Source organism: Enhydra lutris, unplaced genomic scaffold, assembly GCF_002288905.1.
Source record: "Enhydra lutris kenyoni isolate GAN:26980312 unplaced genomic scaffold, ASM228890v2 scaffoldscaffold2, whole genome shotgun sequence".
NCBI lineage: Eukaryota > Metazoa > Chordata > Mammalia > Carnivora > Mustelidae > Enhydra > Enhydra lutris.
Genome location: NW_019154086.1, coordinates 11339809 through 11365046, shown reverse-complemented (window position 1 = coordinate 11365046; position 25238 = coordinate 11339809). Strand labels below are relative to the sequence as shown.

At 36.6% G+C, this 25238-nt stretch overlaps 1 protein-coding gene across 1 annotated transcript in view; it reads right to left on the bottom strand.

Annotated features, from left to right (window-relative positions):
- LOC111149242 (peroxisomal biogenesis factor 5 like) overlaps positions 1-14240 on the bottom strand; it is a 224514-nt gene extending 210274 nt beyond the window's left edge. The window contains exon 1 of the mRNA XM_022506234.1: positions 13804-14240. Within this exon, the coding sequence (XP_022361942.1) occupies positions 13804-13824 (21 nt within the window). The 5' untranslated portion in view covers positions 13825-14240. The remainder of the gene's footprint in view (positions 1-13803) is intronic.
- Between the last annotated feature and the right edge of the window lie 10998 nt (positions 14241-25238).

The following is a 25238-nucleotide window of genomic DNA, read 5'->3' as shown; positions in this document are numbered from 1 at the left end:
GTAAAATCTTTTTGTTCTGTTAGTTGCGTTAGTTTGCAATAGGTGAGGTATTGATGTGGAGACATAGCCTGAATTTGCGACATGGGCTCAAGCAATAGAGTAAAAAAAAACAGAAGAGCATGGAGCACTGGGTGTAGTGCATAAACAATGAATTCTGGAACACTGAAAAGAAATTTAAAAAATACATAAAATTTTTTTTTAAAAAACCAGAAGACTCAGATTTTGGTCCCCCAATTGATTTGATGTGGGAATTTGGGTGAGGCAGTCAAACCCTGTCAGCTGCATTCTCTCTATCAGCATGACAAAGATAAAATATCTATCCTTTGCCAACCACACTAAAGCATTCTGAAGATAAACTTTCATGAGGCTCTCATAAAATGTGACTATTGTAGCAGAGACTATCAGTATTCTATCACAGCTGAGAGTGCTGCCATATTGGGGATAGCTTTGTAGAAAAATATCTCTTGTTATTTGCAGAACAGGGTTGGGGAAGAGGAATAGCAAGATTCTCCCAAACAGTATATCCCTTGAAGAATTAGGGGAGGTTGATCTTCAACTTCGTAAGAAATAACAAGTATCTTGATGCTAGCAAAGCTTTTTAACTTATTTTCCAAGATATGATTGTTAGTGAATTGGGGAAATCTGCCCTGACTGAATAGTCAGAGATGTATTGTATTACTAATTAAGGATCTGATAAAAATAGAATCCTAGAGTTGGAAGGAAAGCCAGTAATCCTCTAAGCCAACCATCTTCCATAAAGACTTTAGCAAATTCACATCCAATCTGTATTTGAAATATTTTTGACAAAATAGAGCTCATTTCTTTACCTTTCATCATACACCTTCACACACACACACACACACACACACACACACACACACACACCCCACAGACTAGAATGTTAGTAGAGGAGACTCCCTTCAGAGTCATATATATGGTTGTACATATTGGTTGTGCAAGGATGTCTGGATGAGGGGGCACAATTCAGGTCTGAAATCCAACTCTCTAACTTCACTTGCTAAATTGTGTGTCTGGGTGTGGGATTATGACCTCTAGGGAAAAGAATCTGTGTATTTGGCCATCCCCACCCCAAAATGTCTCCTTTTATAATCTGATCAGAGATGGCACATATCACTGGCATAGTTTTTTCCTCTCTATTAGAGAAAGCTTTGGCATGTGATATATCAATCTTTTTACCCTGTACCTGATAGGAAGAATTACTCCTCCATCTGTCAGGCTCCCATATCAGAGTAACTGTGGGAGACATCCATCAGACAGGCTTACAAAATCAACATGTCTCTTGGATGACCATTGTGAGTGCAGCTGCTTCCTTGTATCCCTGGAATAGTGTGTGTGTGTGTGTGTGTGTGTGTGTGTGTGTGTGTTTGTGTGTGTGTAACTGAGGAGGTCAGTTCTGGAGTTGTAAGCAACCCTTACAACTGGGTATAAGCAAAGGATGGACTCTCAGGGCAGTTCTAACTATGATGTTCTGTCATCTCAGGATGTCTCATGGGTGTGTGTGTTAGCACGATGATCAAAATCATTGTTGACAACAAGTTGAGGTGGTGAAGAGGTGTTAAGAACCTTAGAGGCATGGATTCTAATTCCAAATGAGCTTGGCCACTTAGAGATATAGTTAGAAACCATTAGGAGAGTCTATTATATTTCTAAATCTGTAGCTCCAGACTGTCCTCAGGCTTTAAAGAGTTTGAACCCATTAAACTGTGTAGACTGCTTTGACAGCAGAGTGTTGGTTAATTACAGTGGCAATCTAATTATAAGGTTTATAAGGTTTCCCTGTAATTGATTCCCTCTCAAGTATGTGGAAATTTTACTTGATATGCATTTGCTTCTGAAACCCATGGGAAGAGACCAGATTCTGGGCCATGTGTGTCTTAGAATCAAGAAGACCATTCCCAATCGGAGTCCTTATTCAAGATAAAGGGACTCTTCTCAGTATTTTATTCATTCTTTCACTCATTCATTCATTCATTCATTCGGTAAATACTACATTAATAGTATGAACCTAGCACTAGTAATCTCCAGGGATACAAAGATATATTGGATATAGTCATTGCCATAAATAGGCTTGCTAGTTGGGAAGATTGACAGAAATAAGTAATTAAAGCTACATGTTAATTATTGCTATTTGTGATGCATTTAAAGTGCTAACAAAACATTGAGGAGGACATCCCTAATTCTGCATTTTGTGGGAGAACAGGGGAGAATACTGTGGGGGCACAGAGCAGCACTCATTGAGGAGATAAACTTTAAGTGCAAAATTAAAGGGTGAGTAAATATTCAGTGTACAGAAGGCAAGAATTTGAGATGGGGGAATGGAAAAACTGCAGAGCCATGGGAGAATAAGAAAATCAAGCCTCTACCACCACTGTAGACAATCAATCATGACAGGCACTGCTATGGCTAAACCTTTTCTTCCACACACAATGTATATAAAACCTTTTGCTGGTTCCAAAAACAAAAAACAAAAAACAAAAAACAAAAGAGCTCATCCTTACAAAGTCGTCACTATGCCCAAGCACATTCAATTTCTCTACATCACAGGTGAGGAAAGTGAGGTTTACAGAGGGTATGTTATTATGGTGAGATCACAGAGATAATATGTAGGGAAGCCAGGATTTGAACCTTGGGCTGTCTGATTCTGGAGCACAAGTTCTTAGCCAGTGTGTTTTTATAACCTCTTCAAAAGTGAGGATTATTAAGCAATGTATGATACATTCTATCAAAAGCCTTTCAGCCTATTTTGTTTCCATTTTGAGGAGAGGCAATTAATTCTACCAAGACCTAGTCCTCAGTTTCTTCAATGTGAAATGACAAAGTTGTGGTATGTGAACTCTAAAGACCTTTATATCTCTAAGCTTCTATTTTAATTTAATCTTGCCTCAAGTTTAAGGATACTTTCTTTTTGTCTTACATACATCTTTTTAAAGACTTATATAATAGATGGCATATCAGTATTAAAGACTCAAGTGCACAGGGCATTTTGATTATAGTCATCCTTTGGATGTGCCCAGCTTTCCACATTAAATTCCTGCATATGGAGGAAAAAAAATTGTTCTTATCACTAAAGTACATGATATGTATTTTAATTCCCCAATTAATTACTAAATTCTTCACAGAGCTCTTTCCAATTTTTCAAGAAGAATAGGAGTGAGCAGTAGATGGACATTGATGAATGATGGAGAAGTCTGTTCTGCTCTTCTTTGCTGCATGGTTTAATAAACCAATATAGTCTAGCTTTCCTATATTCTCCTATAGGCCTGCATGTAGTAGCAGGCAGTATCAAACACAGGCTTAAAGAAAATTATTTTCTTTTAACTATTTTCCCTCAAGGCAGACTGGACTTTAGTCAAGTCTAGAGAGGGATCTATTTTACTTTCAAACAATATCTATAACATGTTGTAGTGGGCCCTGGATTTTTTTTTTAACTTTCCCAAATCTAAACTCCAAATTTGGAAAATTGCCCCTTTTTGGAGTCTTGGTGGTAAGCAGATATGCACTTTCCCAAACTATCTTGCATATAGGGTATGGATGTGTGATTCATGCTACCAAACAGTCACACCTGTCCCCACTTTGAATTGAGCTCTGGGGGCATGTAGAAGAAGTCATGGTAGAGGATTCATCCTGACAGTGGGTGGCAGAGCAGCTTGAGCTCCAGCATGGGGTTTCCATGGCAGCAGCAGCAGTGGTGAGCAGCTGAACCAGTGCTCAAATCTAGGGTGTAAGGGGTGCAAGCTCTGATTTTCTTTTCTGTGAAGACAGCAGTGGGGTCTGCACTAGCCTAGTTTGAAGTTTGACTGAGGCTGTGCCCTGTCTGCTGCCTGATCTCTCTATCCCAACCCTAGTTCTGGAATTCTGTGAGTCCCCCAATGTACTTTAAAAAAAAATTTTTTTTTAAAGAAACTTTTTATTTTGTTATTGTTCTGTTTTAATTTTTTATTAACATAATGTATTATTTGTTTCAGGGGTATGGGTCTGTGATTCATCAGTCTTACACAATTCACAGTGCTCACTATAGCACATACCTTCAACAATGTCATCACCCAGCCACCCCAACCCGCCCATCCCCACTCCACTCCAACAACCCTCAATTTGTTTCCTGAGATTGAGAGTTTCTTATGCTTTGTCTCCTTCTCTGGTTTCATCTTCTTTCATTTTTTTCTCTTTTCTCCTATGATTCTCTGCCTTGTTTCTCAAATTCCACATATCAGTGAGAGCATATGATAATTGTTTCTCTCTGATTGACTTATTTCACTTGGCGTAATACCTTCTAGTTCCATCCATGTCATTGCAAGTAGCAATATTTCATTTCTTTTGATGGCTGCATAGTATTCCATTGTATATATTTACCACATCTTCTTTATTCATTCCTCTGTCGATGGGCATCTATTTTCTTTCCATAGTTTGGCTGTTGTGGACATTGCTGCTATAAACATTGGGATGCATGTGCCCCTTCAGATCACTAGATTTGTATCTTTGGGGTAAATACCCAGTAGTGCAATTGCAGGGTCACAGGGTGACTCTACAGCAACTTTTTATTTTGAAAAAAATACCTAGCCTACAGGAAAAACTGCACGTATAGAACAATGAACTCCCATAATACCCTTTCCCGAGATTTACCAATTTTTAACATTTTGTTGTATTTCTCTCTCTCTCTCTTTCTCTGTTTCTGTCTTCCTTCTCACTCTCACTCTCTCTATTATATATGTAATTATATCATACATAATATTATTTTCATTATTCTAAATCACTGGAGAGTAGGTTACATACACTATGCCCCTTTACCCCTTCATACTGCAGGATGTATGTCCTATAAACAAAGCTAGTCCCTTACATTGTCATAGTTTAGTTATCAAATTCAAGAAACATAACACTAATATTAATCTAATTTCCAGTCTATATTCAAGTTTCAATTATGCCAACAGTGTGCTCTACCACAATTTTCTTTTCCAGTCCAAGATCCAATCCAGGATCATGTATTGTGTATAGTTGTCATATGCTAAGTCTTCTTTTAATGTGTAAACACCTCAGTATTTCCTTGTTTTTCATTACATTGACACTTTTAAAAACATAATTTGTTTACTTTATAGAATATCCTTCATTGGGGTTTGTCTGAGATTTTCTCTCTTGGATTTAAGTTGTACATTCTCAGCAGTAATACTACATTAGTGGTGTTGTGTCCTTCTTAGGGTATCATATCCAGAGATGGGCATGCAGATGATTACTGTATTGGTGGTACTGATTTTGATTATTTAATTAGGGTGTTGTCCAATTTCTCCAGTGAAAAGTTATTTTTTTCTCTTATAATTTAGATGGTTGCTATATATATTTTAAAATATTTTATTTATTTATTTTGAGATTTATTTTGAGAGCAATTTATTATTACATGATTGGGGGTGGGGACAAGCACAGGGAGAGGGAAAGAGAGAATCTAAGTAGGCTCCACGTTCAGTGGAGGGCCGATGTGTGGCTTGACCTCACCACCCTGAGATTAAGACCTGAGCTATAATCAAGAGAAATCAACTGAGACCCCCAGATACCCCCAAATGGTTGATATTTTGATGTTATATAAATATCTTGTTTCTCCTCAAACTGCCCCCTTCCTCATATTTCGCATCTATTTAGCATTTTTATTTGAATCAATTTTTGCTATGATCACTGCAAAATGATGATTTTTCTATTTTCATCATTCCTCCTATGCCTATTAGTTGTCCAAATATACTTTTAATAAATCCCCTTTCTACTTAAATAAGCCAGACTTGGTTCCCATTGCTTACAGCAAAGAACGCTGGGGTTAGATTTACTTGTATACTTAGGCAACTAGTTTCAAGAACCTATCAAACCAGTTCACTCAAATAGTTAATCTAGCCAGTCCAAGGAGAGACAGCGAGGAACATTCTTAGGAACATAAATGATACCACTTTTCATGGTGCCTCATTCCACTTTTAAAACACACCTACAGACCAGACTTCTTTCCACTGCCAGCCAAATGACTATCAAACTGAATACATAAAATATCAAATAGTTATACTAAAACTAAAAAGCAGGAAAATATCAATTTTTGTGACTAAATGCCAAACACCTGGATATTTTGGAATATCTAGAAGTTTATTATAATGTTTACTTTTACTTAGATTTTTGTTTGTAAAAAAACATCAAAATAAAGAATAATAGTATAATGGAAATAGCACAATGGGGTAAGGCAGTTTTCATTCCAGTACTAGCTCTGCTAACTAACCTACATGGGACTTTTTGAGACAATCTCTTACGTTTCTGAACCTAAATTTCCTCATCTGTGAAATGAGATGATTGAACAGAACACTTTCAAGAGTCTTTCAAACTCAGGATTCTATGACCTCAAAACTGAACATTAGTGTAATTGTTGGAGATATAAGGAACCATTAACCTAGAATATTCTAAGGAGCACATTTGGATCCAAAATTATTCTGGTATAAAGATTAGTAACTGTGAGATAACTTCCAAGTTAGTCAGAGAATAGAAACATCAAAACAATTTAGAGAACAACTTATAGTCTAGAGATGCTAAAGTAGTCTTAGGCTGTCTGAATAGATATCTTTCCCAAGAGATAAACAGTCTCACATTGCTTGGCACTGGTGAGATCACATCTTGAGCAATGTCTTTCTCAGAGGTCCCTACTTTCATGGAGGTATTAAAACATCAAAAATGTCCTAATGAAAAATGATTGAGTGAACTGGGCTCTTTATCTTGGAGAAGAAAAGATTTAATTGGATGAGGACATGATAATTCTCTCGATACTTGAAGGTTTGTTTTTATTCAGGTGGAACATAAAAGGTTTTCTGTGTTTTTTTTTCCAGACAGAAAAACTACTACCAATTGGGTGGAAATTATGGTATGGATATAAGGAAGAAACTTAATTCAAACATAATTGTGATAGCTGTTCTTACCAGCCCCTTTGTCAGGAACATCATCATGTCTCTATGACCTCAGAAAGATACCTAAGAATCAAGTTTTTCCTTACTCTCAGTGCAATAGATCAGGCCTTGTTCTCCATGTCGATGTTTTCAAACCATCACTTCTCAAATGTTAATGTATATATAAACCACTGGGTATCTTGAGAAATTCAGTTTCTGATTCAATAGGTCTGGGATGGGACCTGGGATTCTGCATTTCCAACCATCTCCCAGGTGTTTCATGTACATTATCACCTGCTCAATCAGATGTTACTTCCCCACATAAACAAAAGATACCATTCAGTATAAGCATTCATGTTACAATTAATACCCATGTGAAAGGAAGTAAAAAGATGTTTTGCAATTCTATCAGCTTCTTCTTCTCATGATGTTTAAATGTTTCCCTGTTTCTCACTTCCTTAAAGAGGTTACATATTTTCTGACATTTTACTAGTTTTGATCACTTTGCACGATGGTACTGGCATGGCCCTGCCTAATTCTAGGTAACCAGGAAATATTCCCCCAGAACATTATGAATTTTGCTTATTTTAGGTCATTACTTCATTGACTACAACGATTTTTCATAGGACACACAGAGATGCACACACAAACACACATACCATCTCATGGTGCTTTTTATTGGATTTTATCTATAAGGCATGATGGTCTAGGAACAGAGGCCTATGTGTGCATAGGGACTCTGTGCCCACCTTCAGCACCCCCTTCACTCTAAGCTTTATCTATCTCCAAATAGGAATCTCACTCAGTGGGAACTGGTTAAATATCCAGGGTCGTCTTGTTATCATTGCTTTGAGCAAATTTTTATCTCATCTTGATACCATACCAGTTTTAACTCTCAAGGCTATACAGAACAATTGTAGCCTCTTCCTAGTAACTCTTCAAACATTTATATAGAGTCATTGTGGTCTTTTTGAGGCTTCACTTTCCAAGCTAAACATCCCCAGTTCCTTCAATCATTACTCATATGAAATGGTTTGAATTCCTCTACCATACTGTTGCTTTAAAAACTAAATAATTTTTAAGAGGGTGTGTAGGAGTGGGAATTTTGTGGCTTCCTAGGTAGATTTCTGGCATCATAACACCAAACATCTTTTGGAATCTTCATGACTTATAGGTCACCATATGGCATTCTATTTGGGGGGAAAAAAAGTTTTCACTATACCAAGTCCCACTTGTAGGGTTTTTCTGGTTTCCTTCCTTCCTTCCTTCCTTCCTCCCTTCCTTTCTTTTTTTTTTTTTTTTTCCTCCAGAGGTATGTATGCATTAGCAGGAGTTTTGGGAGTTCTTTACGCACCTTCAATGCAAACTCTTCCACCTGGTTCAGATTCACCCCACTTCAGAGCTGCTAGAAGGTTCTATGTGTTTTTCTTGCATGAAATGGAGAATAAGTAGCATCTTCCTATCTAAATGAGCTCATTATTTTTCATCCGTGCAATTTCTAACAGTGATTGTCTACAAAAATACATAGGAATGATCAGTTTAGTAAAATCTCTCATGAAGAATAATAATGGTCATTTATCTAATGGAGTTTTAATAGGAGAAGTAGTACATTGGTACTAATAAAGATCGGTAGAAAGTGACATAATAAGACAACAATGGCCATGTGTTGTATTATACTCTGAGCTCTGAACAATCAGCAGTGGTCTGGATATTTAACCAATAGGGTATTACTATCTTCCTGTATGTATGCTGTGTAATATGCTAATTATAAGATATAAAAATCTATCTTAATGGAATGAAGAAAGAAGTTTTCCATTTTGTCCCTAGTAAAGGGAATGGCGTAGGTGAGGAGGGGTGGAAGTGGGGAATGTAGAGATGAAGGTCATTAACAGAAATGTAACCCCTAATTCACATCACTCTGGTGGTCTTGGTACCTGATACATGGGTTATATGCTGTATAGTAAATAAATTCTGAATTATAAAAGATGATACATATTCAGAAATTTGGCAACCTCATTTCCTTTATCAGTGTATTTGAAATTACATCATGTTTAGATGTCCCCTAACACTCAGACTGGACTTAAGTCTCTTAATAAGGAAACATTAGGCCAGAGTTGATCTTCACTTTTAGTGCAGGAAATGCATACTAGTTATTCTATAAGTGTATCAAGAAGTTAATTCGAGAATATAGAACCTTTAAGCAACTCTAGCTTATGCCTGTGTTGGCAACATGTGATCTCAATGAAAAGTGTAAAACAGCAGACTGCCAGATGTTTTGACTACATGATACATCACATCTTAATGTTTCTTAGGTTGGCCTTATTAATACTAGAGATTCAAAGATTTTAAAATTAACAAGTTCTGTTCGAACCTTTTCTTAGTCTTTTTTTTTTCTTTTCTTAGTCTTTACTTTAAAAATGTCTTATACTCAAAACATTCATATGTTAGAATTTTTCTTTAAAACACATGTGTTTTTAGGAAGAATGTTTATAAACCGTAAAATCTAGGAAGAACTTATTATGTTCCTTACAGTACGTATATTATATAAACTACTGGCCAGTATGACTATGACTGGGGAATGATATTTTCAGGTTAATCAAACACTCTGCAATATTATTCCGTGTGTATTATAAGTTTTAAGTGTTTGGAGCTAAGTATTACTCTCATATCAAGCATGATTTCCTTGTAAATATATTAGAGGGCACTTCAAAATCTTCTGGAACTTGTGTCTTAATTTTGAGCACTAGACCCACTGTACATGAATTTCCTTCAGAAGAGTTCTAGTTAGTACCATTTCATTTAGACAATAAATTCATTCAGTAAATGAGTATTAATGCTGATTATCATTCATAGGAAGACTTTGAGAAGACGAGGCAGGTGCCATTTGAGATGGGGAGGAGGGGTGAGGGGAAGGCAGTAGCTACACCTGACCAAAACCATCAACCCCAGCCTCTCAGGACAGCATTACCACATTCTCCTTAAAACATCTTCTCTACCAAACTAATCTTCAAAGAGTCTCCTCTGAAAATGCAAATACCACTGCAGGGCATGTGTATGTAGTGTATGTAGTGTACTGGTATTAATTATATCTTTGTTAGCAAAAGGTTGAAAAAAGGAAATGACAGAAGATAGAAAATGGTGGCATCAAGGAGGAGAAAATGGATCTTTTAGAGAAGTGGAAATACCCATGACAAATATTACTTATTTTACAGTTTTGCTTTAGGGTTTCAATTATGACAAACTATTGTTATAGATGTGGAAACATTTTATAATCTCTTGGATTGGCTTCTTCTATTTGTTGTTTCCAGTGAAACTAAATGAATCCTTAGTGGCCAGATCTAATGTATTAACATAATTCATGTTACTTGAGCTGTTCCCTTTCATGAAGATTTTTTAAAAAAGCTAAGTAAAGTCATAAATAAAGACAAACACAAAATGTCTTTGGGGGAAGACAAATAAAATGGCTACTTTTAGAACTATTAATAATCTTACAATTTTTGTCACTTAAATTTTCTTTAGTTAATGTCTTATGAGGCCAGAGGGTGTGCAATGTTTCCTTAGCCAGCTTAAATAAATCAGAAAAGTCTGGTTTTGAATGCCCATAATGAAGATCAGTTACAATTATGAACAGATTTTTTTGTTTGATTGTCTTCTGAAATAACTTTCTTTTGTAACAAAAAACATTAGTGAGGATGTTTCATTAAAAATAAAAAACAAATCTTAGTTCAAAACTTAAATTACATTGCTCTATATTTATACCATCCCAGAAAAAAAATTCGGCTAAGGAAATATTCAGACACATAATTATTATGCTCTAATTGGCATTGTTAATTCACATGCACATGTACAAACAAGCATTGCAGTACAGAGTATACAGAGGTATTAAAGAGATTAAGACTGCAGGTTATCTGAAAGGAATAAAGAGTTTGGCCTGAACTGAATCTAAGATATATTTAATTGCCATTGGCCCCCTTGGTCAAAAGGAAAAAAAGAAAGGTAAATCTAAAACAGTCACTAAAGAAACAACTTCTGCTTCAGTTGCTTGGGTGATAAATTCCCCTTGGAAATAAGTGGCAAGGCAGTTGAAAAACAGCACAACTCTAGGGCCCTGCTCCTAAGAAATATACCTGTGGCATTTACTCCGAAACCAAGAAATATATGTTCTATCTATCTGTGATAGATGTCAACTTTTCAAATGAACTAGCAGAGTGTGTTTTTGAAAGTCTCTGGCTTCTACAATGAATTCAGGTTCTATGGTAAACAGGATGAATTAGCTAGATATAAAAGACTTAATAGACTTTATTTATAAAATCATTTAGTTGTAAAAATAAAGGCACTACAGTAGTTTTAAATTAGACTATTTTTAAAGGCTTCTTGTGAACATCTCCCCGACTCCAGACTGCCTATTTACAAAACATTTTATTTTAGAATCTCTTGGATACAGAAAAGAGAATTAGAAGGCATAGCAAATGACTGCAAATATTTTGTTTCATTCTCATTTTAAGGTATCAGCCAAGTAACACCAGTGTATCAAATGAACTCCAAAGTTGGCAGAAGTGTTAGTAAATCTGCTCATTCCTAGTCCATTTTACCAAATATGTATTCAGATTTTTAATAAATATTTTGGAATATTTGGGCTATATATCTTCTCCTTCATGATTACAGTCAGGTATGCATAGGAGATGATGTTATCTCTGTTAAGGAAGAATTCTTTATTTAACCTGAACATATCAACCCAAGGAGATTTTGTCTGTAGGCTAAATTTTATTCTTTGGGAAAGAGACTGGGCTTTTCAGATATAAGCAAATAACTACATTATAAAATCAGGTTGTAATAGGCATTATTTCCGGGGGAGGGGAAGTCCCACTGAGATGATCGTATCATTTAATAGCTACTAAACTTTTAAAGCCTGAGAAGTTGTATGTTTAATGTTAATGGTCATTAGTGAATAGGAAAAAAAAAGGTATTGTGTTCTGAAATTTTGGCAAGTGTATTGATTACAGTCTTTATTTAGTAATGTTTTCAAGTTACTCCTGGCAGCAAAGATCTGTAAGTTTTACTGCAAGCCATCATATTTGGCTGTTACAACAGAGTACAAGCAAAAAACATTAAGTTGGGATCATATGCAGAATCTTACATATTGTTTATTCTTTCAAAGTAAAATGGAACCCTCGGACATTGTTCTAGACGATCGATTCAGGTTTCAATAATATCCTCCCTTGAAATATTCAGAAAATTGGGTTAAAATGGTTTTGGGGTGCCTGAATTTACTACATTGTTGTTTTAATTCTTCATTCACAAAAACATACTTAAACAACAACAAAAAACAATGTGGAAAGTTTTTGTAAATTGCCCAAGCAATCAATTACGAATTTTATGTGAATGAACAATTTTCTGAAGATTGACTTTATTCAGTAAAACCTTCCTATTTTACTCCTGTGAAGAAACTGTTTAGGGATAATAAATAGATAATATATAAAATTATAAGTATCATTCTTAGGTGCAGATGGAAACATTAAACTCTAGTAATAATTCTTTATTGTTTCATCATTATTGGAATGTTTCTTTATGGCTAAACTTTCTTATTAACATAGCTTTAATAAAAAACATGCAGATCACATCTATTATATGTATTTAGAAATATACTTCAGTGACTAATTGTTATCCATCAACTGTGATAGAACGCCAGTAAAAATTTTCAAAACAGGATGATGTCAGTAATATGGGAAATGTTTTTGGAATTCTGATAGTGCTGATTCAGAAATCCTACAAAACTTATGAAACTGATTAATACCATTTTATATAAAAGTAAATTACAGTCTAAAAGAATTTCCTCACAGACTTAGAAACTAAATATTTGATAATGTTAAGTCATGAATGCAATAACATATTTATCTATTTTCAATTGATCAAATGACACAAAAGCAACATCATCAATATTCACACATGTTACAGACTAGTGTGAAGACACCACATATGATGACTGTATTTGACCATCTTTGGAATGGAAAGGAAGCCCAAACATTAAACCTGATGACTACAGCATTTAGGAACAGCAAAAAGCAAAGCAAAACAAACAAACAAAACAAAACAAAAAAACCACCCCACCAAAACTCAGTTCATACTTTAGGAAGCTGAGTTTGTACTTTGCTTTTTCCCCCAAGAGTACACCTGCCTTTATAAGGAAGAACCAACCATGTGAATGAGAACTGGAGTCAAGGTTAAAATAATTTTTCCCAAGAGAGTGGAGTGCATCTAAGAGAAGCAGAGGCTTAGCTCAGAGGAGCATTAATAACAAGAGGCAGCACCTCCCCTGAAAAACATTAGAGCCTCTTGGACATACGTTTGAAATCCATCCCCCCAAGTCATCCTATGGCTGTAGGGATAGGTGATAATGTCCCACTATTTGAAGGGGGAAAATATGGCACCGACCATTTAAAAAAATCATCACTTTAAAAAATAATACAAAAGTGGCAAAGTGTTCTAACTGTCAAGAAACCTTTGCAGATGATAAAAGAAAAGCTTTGTCTTTCCAATTATTGTTTGCCCTTCAGCTGACATACATGCCGAGTTGCATCAATAGGATTACAACGGAAACACAGTCATCTCCAGGTTTCCTCTGTTTGGATTCCTTGATCTTGTTTAAAGAAACAGGCTCAGGGAATGCACAGAAAACAAACTTCCCCAATCGAAGTTCTGAGGTCTCCCCCCACCCTCAGAAACCTGTCTAGTTTTACCCATAGCACCGGACGGAAATGTCATGGTCATGTTGCACCACTTCACTTGTTGAATTGTATGAAGACAGCTCTTGACCACAACAACTTAGTGAACAACCTTGCTCTTAAATTAGCCCCCAAGATTTCTTTCCAGTTCGATGGTAATGTCTTACCTGCATGTGTCCCTGGTACATTCTGCTTGGGCTTCTTCAGGGCTCCCTGAGGCCGCCGGATGCTTTCCCCCGTGTTTACTTGCACACCAACAGAGGGGAGAAGGCGGCGTGCACACTGTGTTTTAGACCGTGCCTCTGAGCCCGGAGGAAGGTTCCAGGTAGCCCGGCCACGGTGGCCTCCTGGCCGTTCTGCGGGCTGCTGGGAACTGTTCTCCGCTCCGGGTGCTGAAAGCGGACACAGGAGAGCGCGCGGAGGAGACGAGGAGCCCAGGCGGCCACGCTCACCCTCAGGCGCAGGTCCTGCTTCACGCGGCGACTCTAAAACTCACTCCTTCTCCACCCAACTCTTTCTCGCTTCCTGCCGGGCTGCCTCATGTCTCTCTCACTATCTTCGTCGCGAACCCCCTCCTCCTCCCAACCCTGACGTGAGCGCCCACACCAGCCGCCGCCGCAGCTGCCGAGCGGGGCGCGCGCCGCCCTCCCGGCCGCGTCCCTGCCGAGAGGCCGCGGGGCCGGGCACGCGCGCGCGTCCTCGGTGGGCCCGGGAGCAGCCCGAAGGCGGGGCGCGCACGCGGCGGCAAAGTGCCCGCGAGTGGTGGTCGCGCAAGGCGTTCAGGTGCGGCCGCTGCAACCACGGAGATTCCAGCAGAGTCGATGGTCAGATGCAAGAAAAGTGGGAGGAACATGCATTGTCTCTCCAGGGGCCATCAATAACGACCGAGCCTGCCATCCTACAGACACAATAGGCCGAGCGTGGGGGTTTTTGAAGAGTTTACTTCTGTTCTGATTCAGCTCTCACAAGTTGCCTCCATGTCACTCCGTGAATAAAAACTCCCCACTCACCCCACCCTCAATTCATTGTTGAGCACTCTATTTAAAATTCCAAACCCCAGTCCCTAAGGGCCTTCCATGATTTTTCTCCCTGCAGTTAACATCATCTAACATCCCATATATTTTACATATTTTATTTATTGTCTGTCTGTGGAGATGCAATGTTATTTCCATGAAATCAGGGATATTTAGGGAGAGGAGTGTATCTGTTTGTACACAGATGTATCAATACAATATAGTACCACCTGCCACGTGGTTGGTAGTCTAAAAATATCTGTTGAATGAATGGGTCTTTACTATATAATCTATAGGTAGAGTGCATTTACATATGTCTTAAGTTAAAAAGACTGGATAGTTCGATAGTCTTTACATTATAAATGTATATACATACACACCATGCGCTGGCATATATGTGTATACCGTGAATACCTAGTTTTGTTGGTAATAAGATCTCCAATTACACAATATGCCCTCCAAGTTGTATACAGCATGATATAATCCCCCCAATAGTGCAAACAGCATGATATACCTTTCATAAAGTTAAAAAATTTACCAGCTCTCTGATATGATATAAATATATATCATATATAACTATATGAAAAGGAAACCAGTAGAACAATCAATATAGTATTCAGAATGTTGGTAATTCTTGGTGAAGAGAGGCAGGGGGAGGGGATGGTGGCATTTTATATGAAGGTTAATTATCTATGTCTTAGCTATTAGCTTGGGTTGTGATTTGAGAATATGTATTACCCTGTAAAAATTGCTATAAAACACAACTATGTATGAACTAGTGAGGAAAGGGTGAAATGAATCAAAGAAATGATTAATTCAATACATCTGTGGTCCTAAAACAAGCGACTGAACAGCCAACCAACCAACCAACCACAAAATGAGTAAGACCTGTAAAGGCAAGAGATATGGAATCCTATTAGATTCCACCAATAGTTAACCTTGGAAAATTTCCTTTGTCTTCTTTAGTCTTCAGCTTTTCCATGTCCAAACCCTGCATGACAAGCTCATTGTTTTATTCAGAAAATTGAGATACGTTCATAGAAACAGTAAACTAAAGTATCACCCATTTTTCTTTTATTGTCCTTTGTAAGATAGAACACTGGAATAGGAGTCAGCAGGCTGAAGTGCTAATTCTGGCTCACTACCTCACTGCTCTTTTGATCAAGTATACTCTCTGTTTCCTCATTTTTAAACGATTTTATTTGACAAAGAGAGAGATCACAAGTAGGCAGAGAGGCAGGCAGAGAGAGAGGGGGAAGCAGGCTCCCCACTGAGCAGAGAGCCCAGGACCCTGAGACCATGACCTGAGCTGAAGGTAGAGGCTTAACCCACTGAGTCACCCAGGCACCCCTATTTCCTCATTTTTGAAGTAAGGCAGATATCTATTCAGGCTACAGCCCAGGGCTGCTAAGGACTGAATACATGCAAAGGGAGATGTAAATTATAAACCACCATATATGAGTATGTAAACCGACTTTTTTCCAGTCCAAAAAAGATGAGTGATCATTTCCTGAGATGTCAAGCTCTACAGATTTAAAAGAGGGGAAATATTTATGTAAAATGCTAGCATATTGGTATGAAAATTTGGGGGAAATTCTAGTTTGATTTGAAAGTGCTAGAGTTCTATAAAGTAACAGTGGGGCCAAACGTTTTCAATCCATTATAAGCTTACCATTATCTAATGGCAGATTCAAGGAGCTATCAACCATAAAAGCATTTGGACCATCACAACAACTACCTAGAGTTGAAGGTAAAACTCAATATATCATTTTTTAAGAACTGGAGTAATTCATTTAGTTGCTCCCTACATTCAGAAAATCCCAGGAATGTAAGTGCATCTGTGAAGATACACCTGTCTTCATCCGTATTTATTAATAACTGAGTATGTGGAAGTGCTATGCAAAGTGCTGAAATACATTGATAAATAAAACAAACATGGTCTCTATCTTCATTGACCCCATAGTTAGCTTCTGGACAGGAGTACATTTTACCATCCCAGAAAGATAAATTTATTTAGACTTTTCATTTTTTTTAAAAAAGATTTTATTTATTTATTTGACAGACAAAGATCACAGTAGGCAGAGAGAGAGGAAGGGAAGCAGGCTCCCTGCTGAGCAGAGAGCCAGATGGGGGGCTCGATCCCAGAGTCCTGGGATCATGATCTGAGCCAAAGGCAGAGGCTTTAACCCACTGAGCCACCCAGGCGCCCCTATTTAGACTTTTCATAAACAAGCCTCTGTAGAGATTCCACAACTTCCCATATCCTCTATCTAAAAGTTTACATCTAACCTCTTCTAGTCAAACATTTCCCCTTCAGTTTTGAACTTTAATCCTTTCTACAGCACACATACTTCCTTCAAAGCCTATAAATAAAAGCTTTGTGAGCAAAAACACTTGGCTGACTATTAATTCAAATGTCAGTATCTTGGGATACTTTTGATTCACAGAACCATCTAGCAGTTTATACATCTCATTTGGCTAGACCAAAAATTGCCATCCAAATCTAGCATTGTAGCTCAAGTAATATGGTGTTCGGGTGCAAAAAGAGACTTTTCATGTGCAAGTAGATATACCATTAGAAAATCCATAAGATAGAGCAGGTGTGAATTGTATTCTGGTGAACCCTAAGGATTTTATGATACACATAACAACAAGCTGAATCATAATATAATTATATTTGTGGAAATCTTTTTTGAAAATTGCAAATAGGTTGTTTTTAAATGATCTTCAAAGGAGAAAATGTGCATAACTTTATCTTCTGACTTCAGTAATGGTGAAAAAGCATCTCTTTGTGTAATTTCTGTTCTCCCCAGGGAATCATTAAGGTAAACTGGCATAAGGTAAACAAATCAGGGATGCAGCAGTTTGGAAAAGGTGTGGTTCTTTTGGAACAAAGGCAAGTGGCAACAGCTAGCTATGTGTCTGTTTCTCTGATACCAGAATAAGAATGGAAATTACTGCCAAACATCAAAACGCTTTGACTTTTCACAGTATTTTGTGATTTTCATATTATTAATTGGACTCATGGAAAAACAATTTTGAAGATGAATTGGTAATACATGTCAAATTCAAACAATTACATCTATAGTAGGAAGCAAAAGAAGAATACACTGTATAGTTCTGTATACACTGTGCAAGGAATGGTTACTTGTGAATCTTTTCTAACCAGACCTGCACAAGGGTATACAATTCACTGGCAGTAATACCATCATCAGCAACAGTCTGACTTATAAGTGGCTGGGCTATGACTGCCCAGTTAAACTCAAAATAATTCATATTATTAAGACATGCATTGGATCTGGGGAAAAGAAAGATAATCTATATCTCAGTCCTTTCACACTGTTGTTTTACAACCTAAAATGGGGCATGATTTTATACCAGGTCCCAGCTCCAGAAAATATTTCTCATTTTAAATTCAAAGACCCTTGTTACTCAAAGTGGTTTACTGACCAGCAGCATCAGTCTCCCAGGTAGAAATGCTGACCCTCAGGCCCCAACCCTGACCTATTGAATCAGAATCCACATTTTAACAAGATCCCCAAGTGCTTTGTATTCACCATCAATTTGAACAACAACTGTGGTCTTGGTGGTTTATTTACTCATATAAATATGTGGCAAAGCTAGCTCTTGCCTTTTGCAATGATAGCACATGAGTAACATTTATAATAATAGAAAAGCACAATGCATATTCTCTTACATTTATAAGATATCACTATATTTTGAGTGGCCAGAGGACTTGACATAAAATCAGAGCACACTCAGCTTTCTTACAGCAAGAAATGTGCTAATATTGCTTTTAGTTTTAATCATTATAATTAAATTAAAGAGTTGAGTGGTAGCAAAATATATTTTGTATTGATCAAGTTAAATTTGTATTAATAAATGAATCCTCTTGCATTTTAAATGGCTATTGAAAATTCAGGATTTATTAAATCTTTTAAAAAGCTGAGTAATAATGATGATGTCAGTATACTTGTGGATTTAAAAAAATCATTAATAATAGCCTTTTGGTGTTGATTCAGCCATTCTTTTATAATCTGTACAATTCAAACCCTGCTGCTCAAAGATGGTGTAGGAGAGAACAAAAGTAAAAAAAAAACTATAGACCTAAATTAAAATGACTAATTGGTTTTTATTGTTCAATCAGAGGGAGGAACATTTTGTTAAAGTTTGCCCACTTGCCCTTTTTATGTCTTTGACACATTGAATGGGATTAACTGGTGTTCGGAGGATTAGATCTGGAAAGAATTCCGGAAACCCACACAGCAGACCCCAGGCTGTCAAGGGGAATTATGATTGAAGAGAAGTGCATGGACTCTGGTGACTAGGAGATGGCAGCAATGTTCTTCCAAATGAATAAACAAGCTGGAGGCTTCAGAGCTGGGCCTCCTATTAAACCAATTTAAGAAATTACACTAAAAAAATTTACATTTTTTTCCTTTATGACAATGTTCTTTCAGCAATCCAGTATTGCTTTTAATATTAAGGGCCCCTTCTACACTTTCTTAGTCCTGGTGAAAAAATATTTGCAAACAAAAATATCTCTTGCTTTTGACTCTTCTTTACTACTCTTCCCATCAACATTCTAGTAGACACTTTAAATCTATTACCAATCTCAAAGCTAGTTTTACCACCTCCACCTGTCTCCATGCCAAGCAATCATATTCATTGCAGCCAGATCAATTTCATAAAGACGAGCATTGATCATATTACTGCCCAGTTCAAAAACCTTAGTGGTTTCTTATTGCCTACTAATATCCAAAAATTTTAGCTTTTTATTCATAGTTATTGAATACAGTTCGCCACTCAGAGCCATATCTTCTTCTAGTGGCAGGAAGAATTGTCTCTTCTTTGAGGAAGTGTCTCTTCCCCACTTTTTCCCATTTGTGTGGTGGGAGACATTTTACTACCAGGCTTTGGGGGTGGAACATATGACCTAGGCTAAGCCAGCAGTGCATTTAATCCCCATTGGTCACAGTTGGGGATGGTCATATGACCCAAGTCACCCAAACAGGGCAAATGGATTCAGTTCCAGGACTATTCTGGAGCAGACTCATTCTTCTTCTGGACTGGGTGCGCTACTGATAGAAACTTGAAGCTGTCAGCATCTAGCACTCTAAAACTGGAAAGAAAATCACCATGGGGGAGAAATTGTCTAGTCAGGCTCCTGGGGACAAAATTTGAGCCATTAAATAAACCATACTTAAAAGCTAGCCTACTTCTGAATTTTAGTTATTTCAGTTAATGCATTCTCTTTCTTGGTTGAGTTGAATTTTTCTGGCACTTATAACCACAAGAATACTTATTAACACAATCATCTTCCACACACTGGCCCCTGTCTTTTTTTCAATTCTGTATAAGACCTAACTTTTGTAATAACTGTACTATTATATTAATCTTCAAACAATCCAAGCTATACTCATACTCTTTCTTTGTCTTAGAATATACTCTCTGTCTCCCTACTCCTTTGGAATGAAAACTCATTCATTTTTCAAGTTTGGTCTCAAATTCCATTACCTTTATAAAACCTTAACTGATCCTCCATTTGAATACATCTCCGTGGTGGGAACTCCTTATAACACAAAATTCTTTTATTTTAAAAATATTTTATTTATTTATTTGAGAGAGAGAGAGAGAGAGAGCATGAGCAGAGGTGAGGGGCAGAGGCAGACTCCCCACTGAGCAGGGAGCCCAATGTAGGGCTCCATCCCAGGACTCCAAGATAATGACCTGAGTTGAAGAGAGCCACCCAGGTGCCCCACAAAATTCTTTTAATTCACAAAATTTTTCTCTTGTTTAATTATATCTGCACTTCTTTACTCCTTATTAGATGTAGGCAGATAGAGACAAGAACCTTATTTTACTCTTTGTTTTGCCTAAAATAACTTACAACATCTTACATGTAAAAAAGTCCCAATATTAATCAAATAACATAAATTATTTTGGAAGTATTTGGAACAGTATAAAATTTTTGAAAATAATTTTAAAATTACTTATTCCAAAGACACACTTCAGATATATATTTTCTAAATAAAATATTAAAGTAATTGTTGATTTTATGTAGAATCACATAATACTAAGGCTGAAAAAAATTTATAGCTTTTGTGGCCTGACTTCCTCCTTTTTCAAATAAAGATTGTGAGGATCAATGAAGTCAAGTGCCTATTCCTGATGTGCTTCTACTGATGTGAAACAATTCTATTTTTGACTGTATAAAAGAATTTGGAGTATAATTACTCAAAGTACACTATAGTGATAACATTCAGTTCATGCCATAAAATGCTGCTATCTGAATTAAAAAAAATGAATTAGTGTCCTAAGGGCAGGTAAGTAGATAGTTACTGGATAAAGAGTTAGACTTGGGGAAAACTAGCTATCCTCACAAAGGTATTTTAGGAATGTGATAGAAGCAAAAATTTACCGGGTGCCTGGGGGCTCAGTGGGTTAAAGCCTCTGCCTTCAGCTCAGGTGATGGTCTTAGGGTCCTGGGATTGAGCCCCACATCAGGTTCTCTGCTCAGCAGGGAACCTGCTTCCTCCTCTCTCTCTGCCTGCCTATCTGACTACTTGTAATCTCTGTCTATCAAATAAATAAATAAAAAATCTTTAAAAAAAAGAAGCAAAAATTTACCTCATATCAATAAAAATATCTTGTTCTATGCTCACAAAGACAAGGTATCTGATTTTTTAAAGAATTCACATTAGAAGGAGATATGCAACATTGAAAAATTATAGAGGTGATACAACCTATAAGAAAAACAATTATTTCTAAGGTAAATTTGTGGTTCTAATCCTCATTCAGACAATTCTCATTTCTTAGACTACCTTATTCCCACTTACCTACTGTTACAAAAAACAGTTGTATGGGGGAAAATGAAAGCTTAAGGCTATTTTGAAAGAAGAAATAAGATTTTTATGTGATATATAATACCTGTGGATAAATGCTTATAAAACCATAACTGTTTAAAAATAAAATAGTCTTGGTATTTATTAAAGCCTATGGCATTTTATAGCAGGATGGCAGAAACTAATTGTTTTTTTAATTCCATGAAGAGTGAATCACTAGGATCACTAAAATATTATATATTTAGAGTGCCTTAGTTTAGACTATTATATTCTTTCTGGGCTAATTGAGAAGAGCCTCCTAAATATTTAAACATCCCCTATAAAATAATGACAGTCAACATTTAAAAGTAAATGTAAATTGAAGATGGCAGAGTAGGAGGACCCTAAGCTCACCTTGTCCCATGGATACAACTAGATAATACTATCAGTGTAAATAACCTAGAAAACAACCCAGAGACTGCCAGAATAAACTCCACAGCTAAGAGTAGAAAAGAGACCACACCAAAAGGGTAGGAAGGGCAGAGACACAGTCTGGAGCTAAATGGAATTATGGGACATTCACAGAAGAAAGGGGTGCAGAGGGGGCAGTGAGGAGTGAGAAACAGACCTTCATACCAGGAAGCCCACATGGGTAAGACAAATTCCCAAAACATTTGGCTTTGAAAAACAGAGGGGCTGAATTCTGTGAGTTCTTACAACGAGTAGGACTTAAAACTTAGAATTTTAAAAAATCAGACTTGGATGGCTCTGGGAGAGAAGGAGTGTTAAAGGAAACTGAATCCCCACTCTTACAGAAACCACACAACAAACAACCCACACCCAAGGGGAGACAGCATAGAAGCAGCAGTTGAAAAGGCTTGGAGTATATGGGAGGAAGAATTATTTGCAGATCTTAGAGCACGTGCCAGAGGGACAGAGATCCTGGGAGACATCTCCAGGAAAAAAGCTGGCAGGTGCTATTTCCCACCCCACCTCCCATTCATAAACACACTTGCCACTTCTAGGGAAGAGCATGGAGTTGACACTCACTAGTTTGGGGAAGGAAACAGAAATCCAGATCCAGGAAGCATATTAAGTCCTCAACAAAACCAATCCAAGGAGGTCCACACCAAGATACTTAGTAGTTAAAATGGCAAAAAGTAGTGATCAAGACAGAATTTTAAAAGCAGCGAAAGGAAAAGGAAACAGTTACATACAAGGGAAATGTCATAACGCTATCAGCTGATTTTTAAGCAGAAACTTTGCAGGTCAAAAGGGAGTGTCACAATATATTCAAAGTGCTAAAAAGAAAAAATATGCAGCCAAGACTATTCTATGCAGCAAGGCTATCATTCAGAACAGGACGACAGATAGAATATCCCAGACAAACAAAAGTTAAAAGAATTCATGACTAGTACATCAGACCTACAAGAAATGTTAAAGAGGACTCTGAGTGGAAAGGAAAGACCATAAGTAAGAGTAAGAAAAGCAGGAAGAACGAAAGCAGTGAAAATAAGTATATCTATAAAAATCAGTCAGAAGACTCACAAAATAAAAAGATGCAAAATATGACACCATATACCTAAAACTGCATTGGGGGAGGGAAAGGAGTAAAGAATGTGTTCAAACTTAAGCTAACATTAACATAATATAGACTACTATATACAGACAAACTAAATGGTAACCCAAAGTAAAAAACCGTTGATAGATATGCAAAAAATAAAAAGAAATGACTCCAAGTATATCAGTAAAGAAAACCAACTAATCATGACAGAAGAGAGCAAGAGAAGAAAGGAATAAAGGAACAAAAAAAGATAATAAAAGCAACCCAAAATAAGTAACAAATGGAAATAAATAACTATCTATCAATAATTAGCTTGAATGTAAATGGATTAAATGCTCCAGTCAAAAGACATAGGGTGATGGAATGGACAAAAATACAAGACCCATCTATATGCTGCCTATAAGAGACTCATTTCAGATCTAAAAATGCATGCAGATTGAAAGTGAAGGGATGGAAAAGCATTTACCATATAAATGGAATTGGAAAGAAAACTAACTAGCAATAGTTGTCTCAGACAAACTAGATTTTAAAACAAAAACTGTAACAAGAGACAAAGAAGGACACTATATAATAATAAAGAGAACAATTTAATAAGAAGATATAACAATTATAAAAATTCATGTACCCAACATAAGAGCACCCAAATACTTAAAGTAGTTAATAACATACATAAAAGGAGTAATTGATAGTAACACAATAAGAGTAGGGAACTTTAACACTCCACTTACACCAATGGAAAGATCATCCAAACAGAAAATCTACAAACAAAGAGTAGCTTTGAATGACACACTGGACCAGATAGATTTAATAGATATATTTAGAACATTCTATATTAAAATAGCAGAATATACATTCATTTCAAATGAATATGAACATTCTCCAAAGTAGATCACATATTAGCCCACAAAACAAGTCTCAACAGATCAAAAATATTGAAGTCCTACATACATATTTTCAAAATACTGAAGTCCTACCATGCATTTTTTCTGACCACATCTTTTCTGAACTTCCAAATTCATTCTATAAGACTAGCATTACTAGCATTATTTCTATGAAACTAGAAATCAACCATAAGAAAAAAATCTAGAAAGAACACAAATGCATGGAGTTTAAAGAACACGCTACTAAACAATGCATGGGTCATCTAAAAAATCAAAGAGGAAATAAATAAATACATGGATACAAATGAAAATGAAAACACAATGGTTCAAACCCTTTGGGATGGAGCAAAACTGTTCTAAAAGGTAAGTTTATTGTGATATAGGCCTACCTCAAGAAGGAAGAAGAATTTGAAATAAACAGCTTCAGCTTACGCCAAAAATGAGTTAGAAAAAGAAAAAGAGAAAAGAGCTAGAAAAAGTTTTATTTAGACAAATAAACCCTAAAAGTGGCAGAAGAAAGGAAATAAATATTTGAACAGAAATAAATGAAATAGAAATTAAAATAAACAATAGAACACATCATTGAAACCAGGAACTGGTCTTTTGAAAAGATCAACAAAATTCACAAGCCAGGCTTATCAAAAAGAGAGAGGGAGAGGGAAAAAGAGACAGAGAGAGAGAAGACACTCAAACGAAATCAGAAATGAAAGTGGAGAAATAACAACTAACACCATGGAAACATAAAGTCTTGTCAGAGAATACTATGAGAGAGTATATGCCAACAAACTGAACAACCTAGAAGAAATGGATAAATTCTTACAGTAAATATATAACCTCCCAAAACTGCATCAAGAAGAAGTAGAAAATTTGAAAAAACCAATTACCAACAATGAAATTAAATCAATAATCAAAAAGTTCCCAACAGGGGCACCTGGTGACTCAGGTGATTAAGCATCTGACTCTTGATTTTGGCTCAGGTCATGATCTCAGGGTTGGGAGATTGAGCCCTGCATCAGGCTCTCTGCTCAGTGCGGAATCTGCTTGAGATTCTCCATCTCCTTCTCCCTCTGCCCTCCCTACTGCCTGTGTGCACTCTCTCCCTAAATAAATTCTTAAAAAAAAAAAACCCCAACAAATAAAATTCCAGAACTAGATAGGTTCACACATGACTTCTACCAAACATTTAAAGAAGAGTTAATACTTGTTCTTTTCAAAATTTTCCAAAATATAAGAGAGGAAAGAAAACTTCCAAATTTTTCTATGAGACCAGCATCACCCTGATTTCAAAATCAAATAAAGACACTACAAAAAAGAGAACTA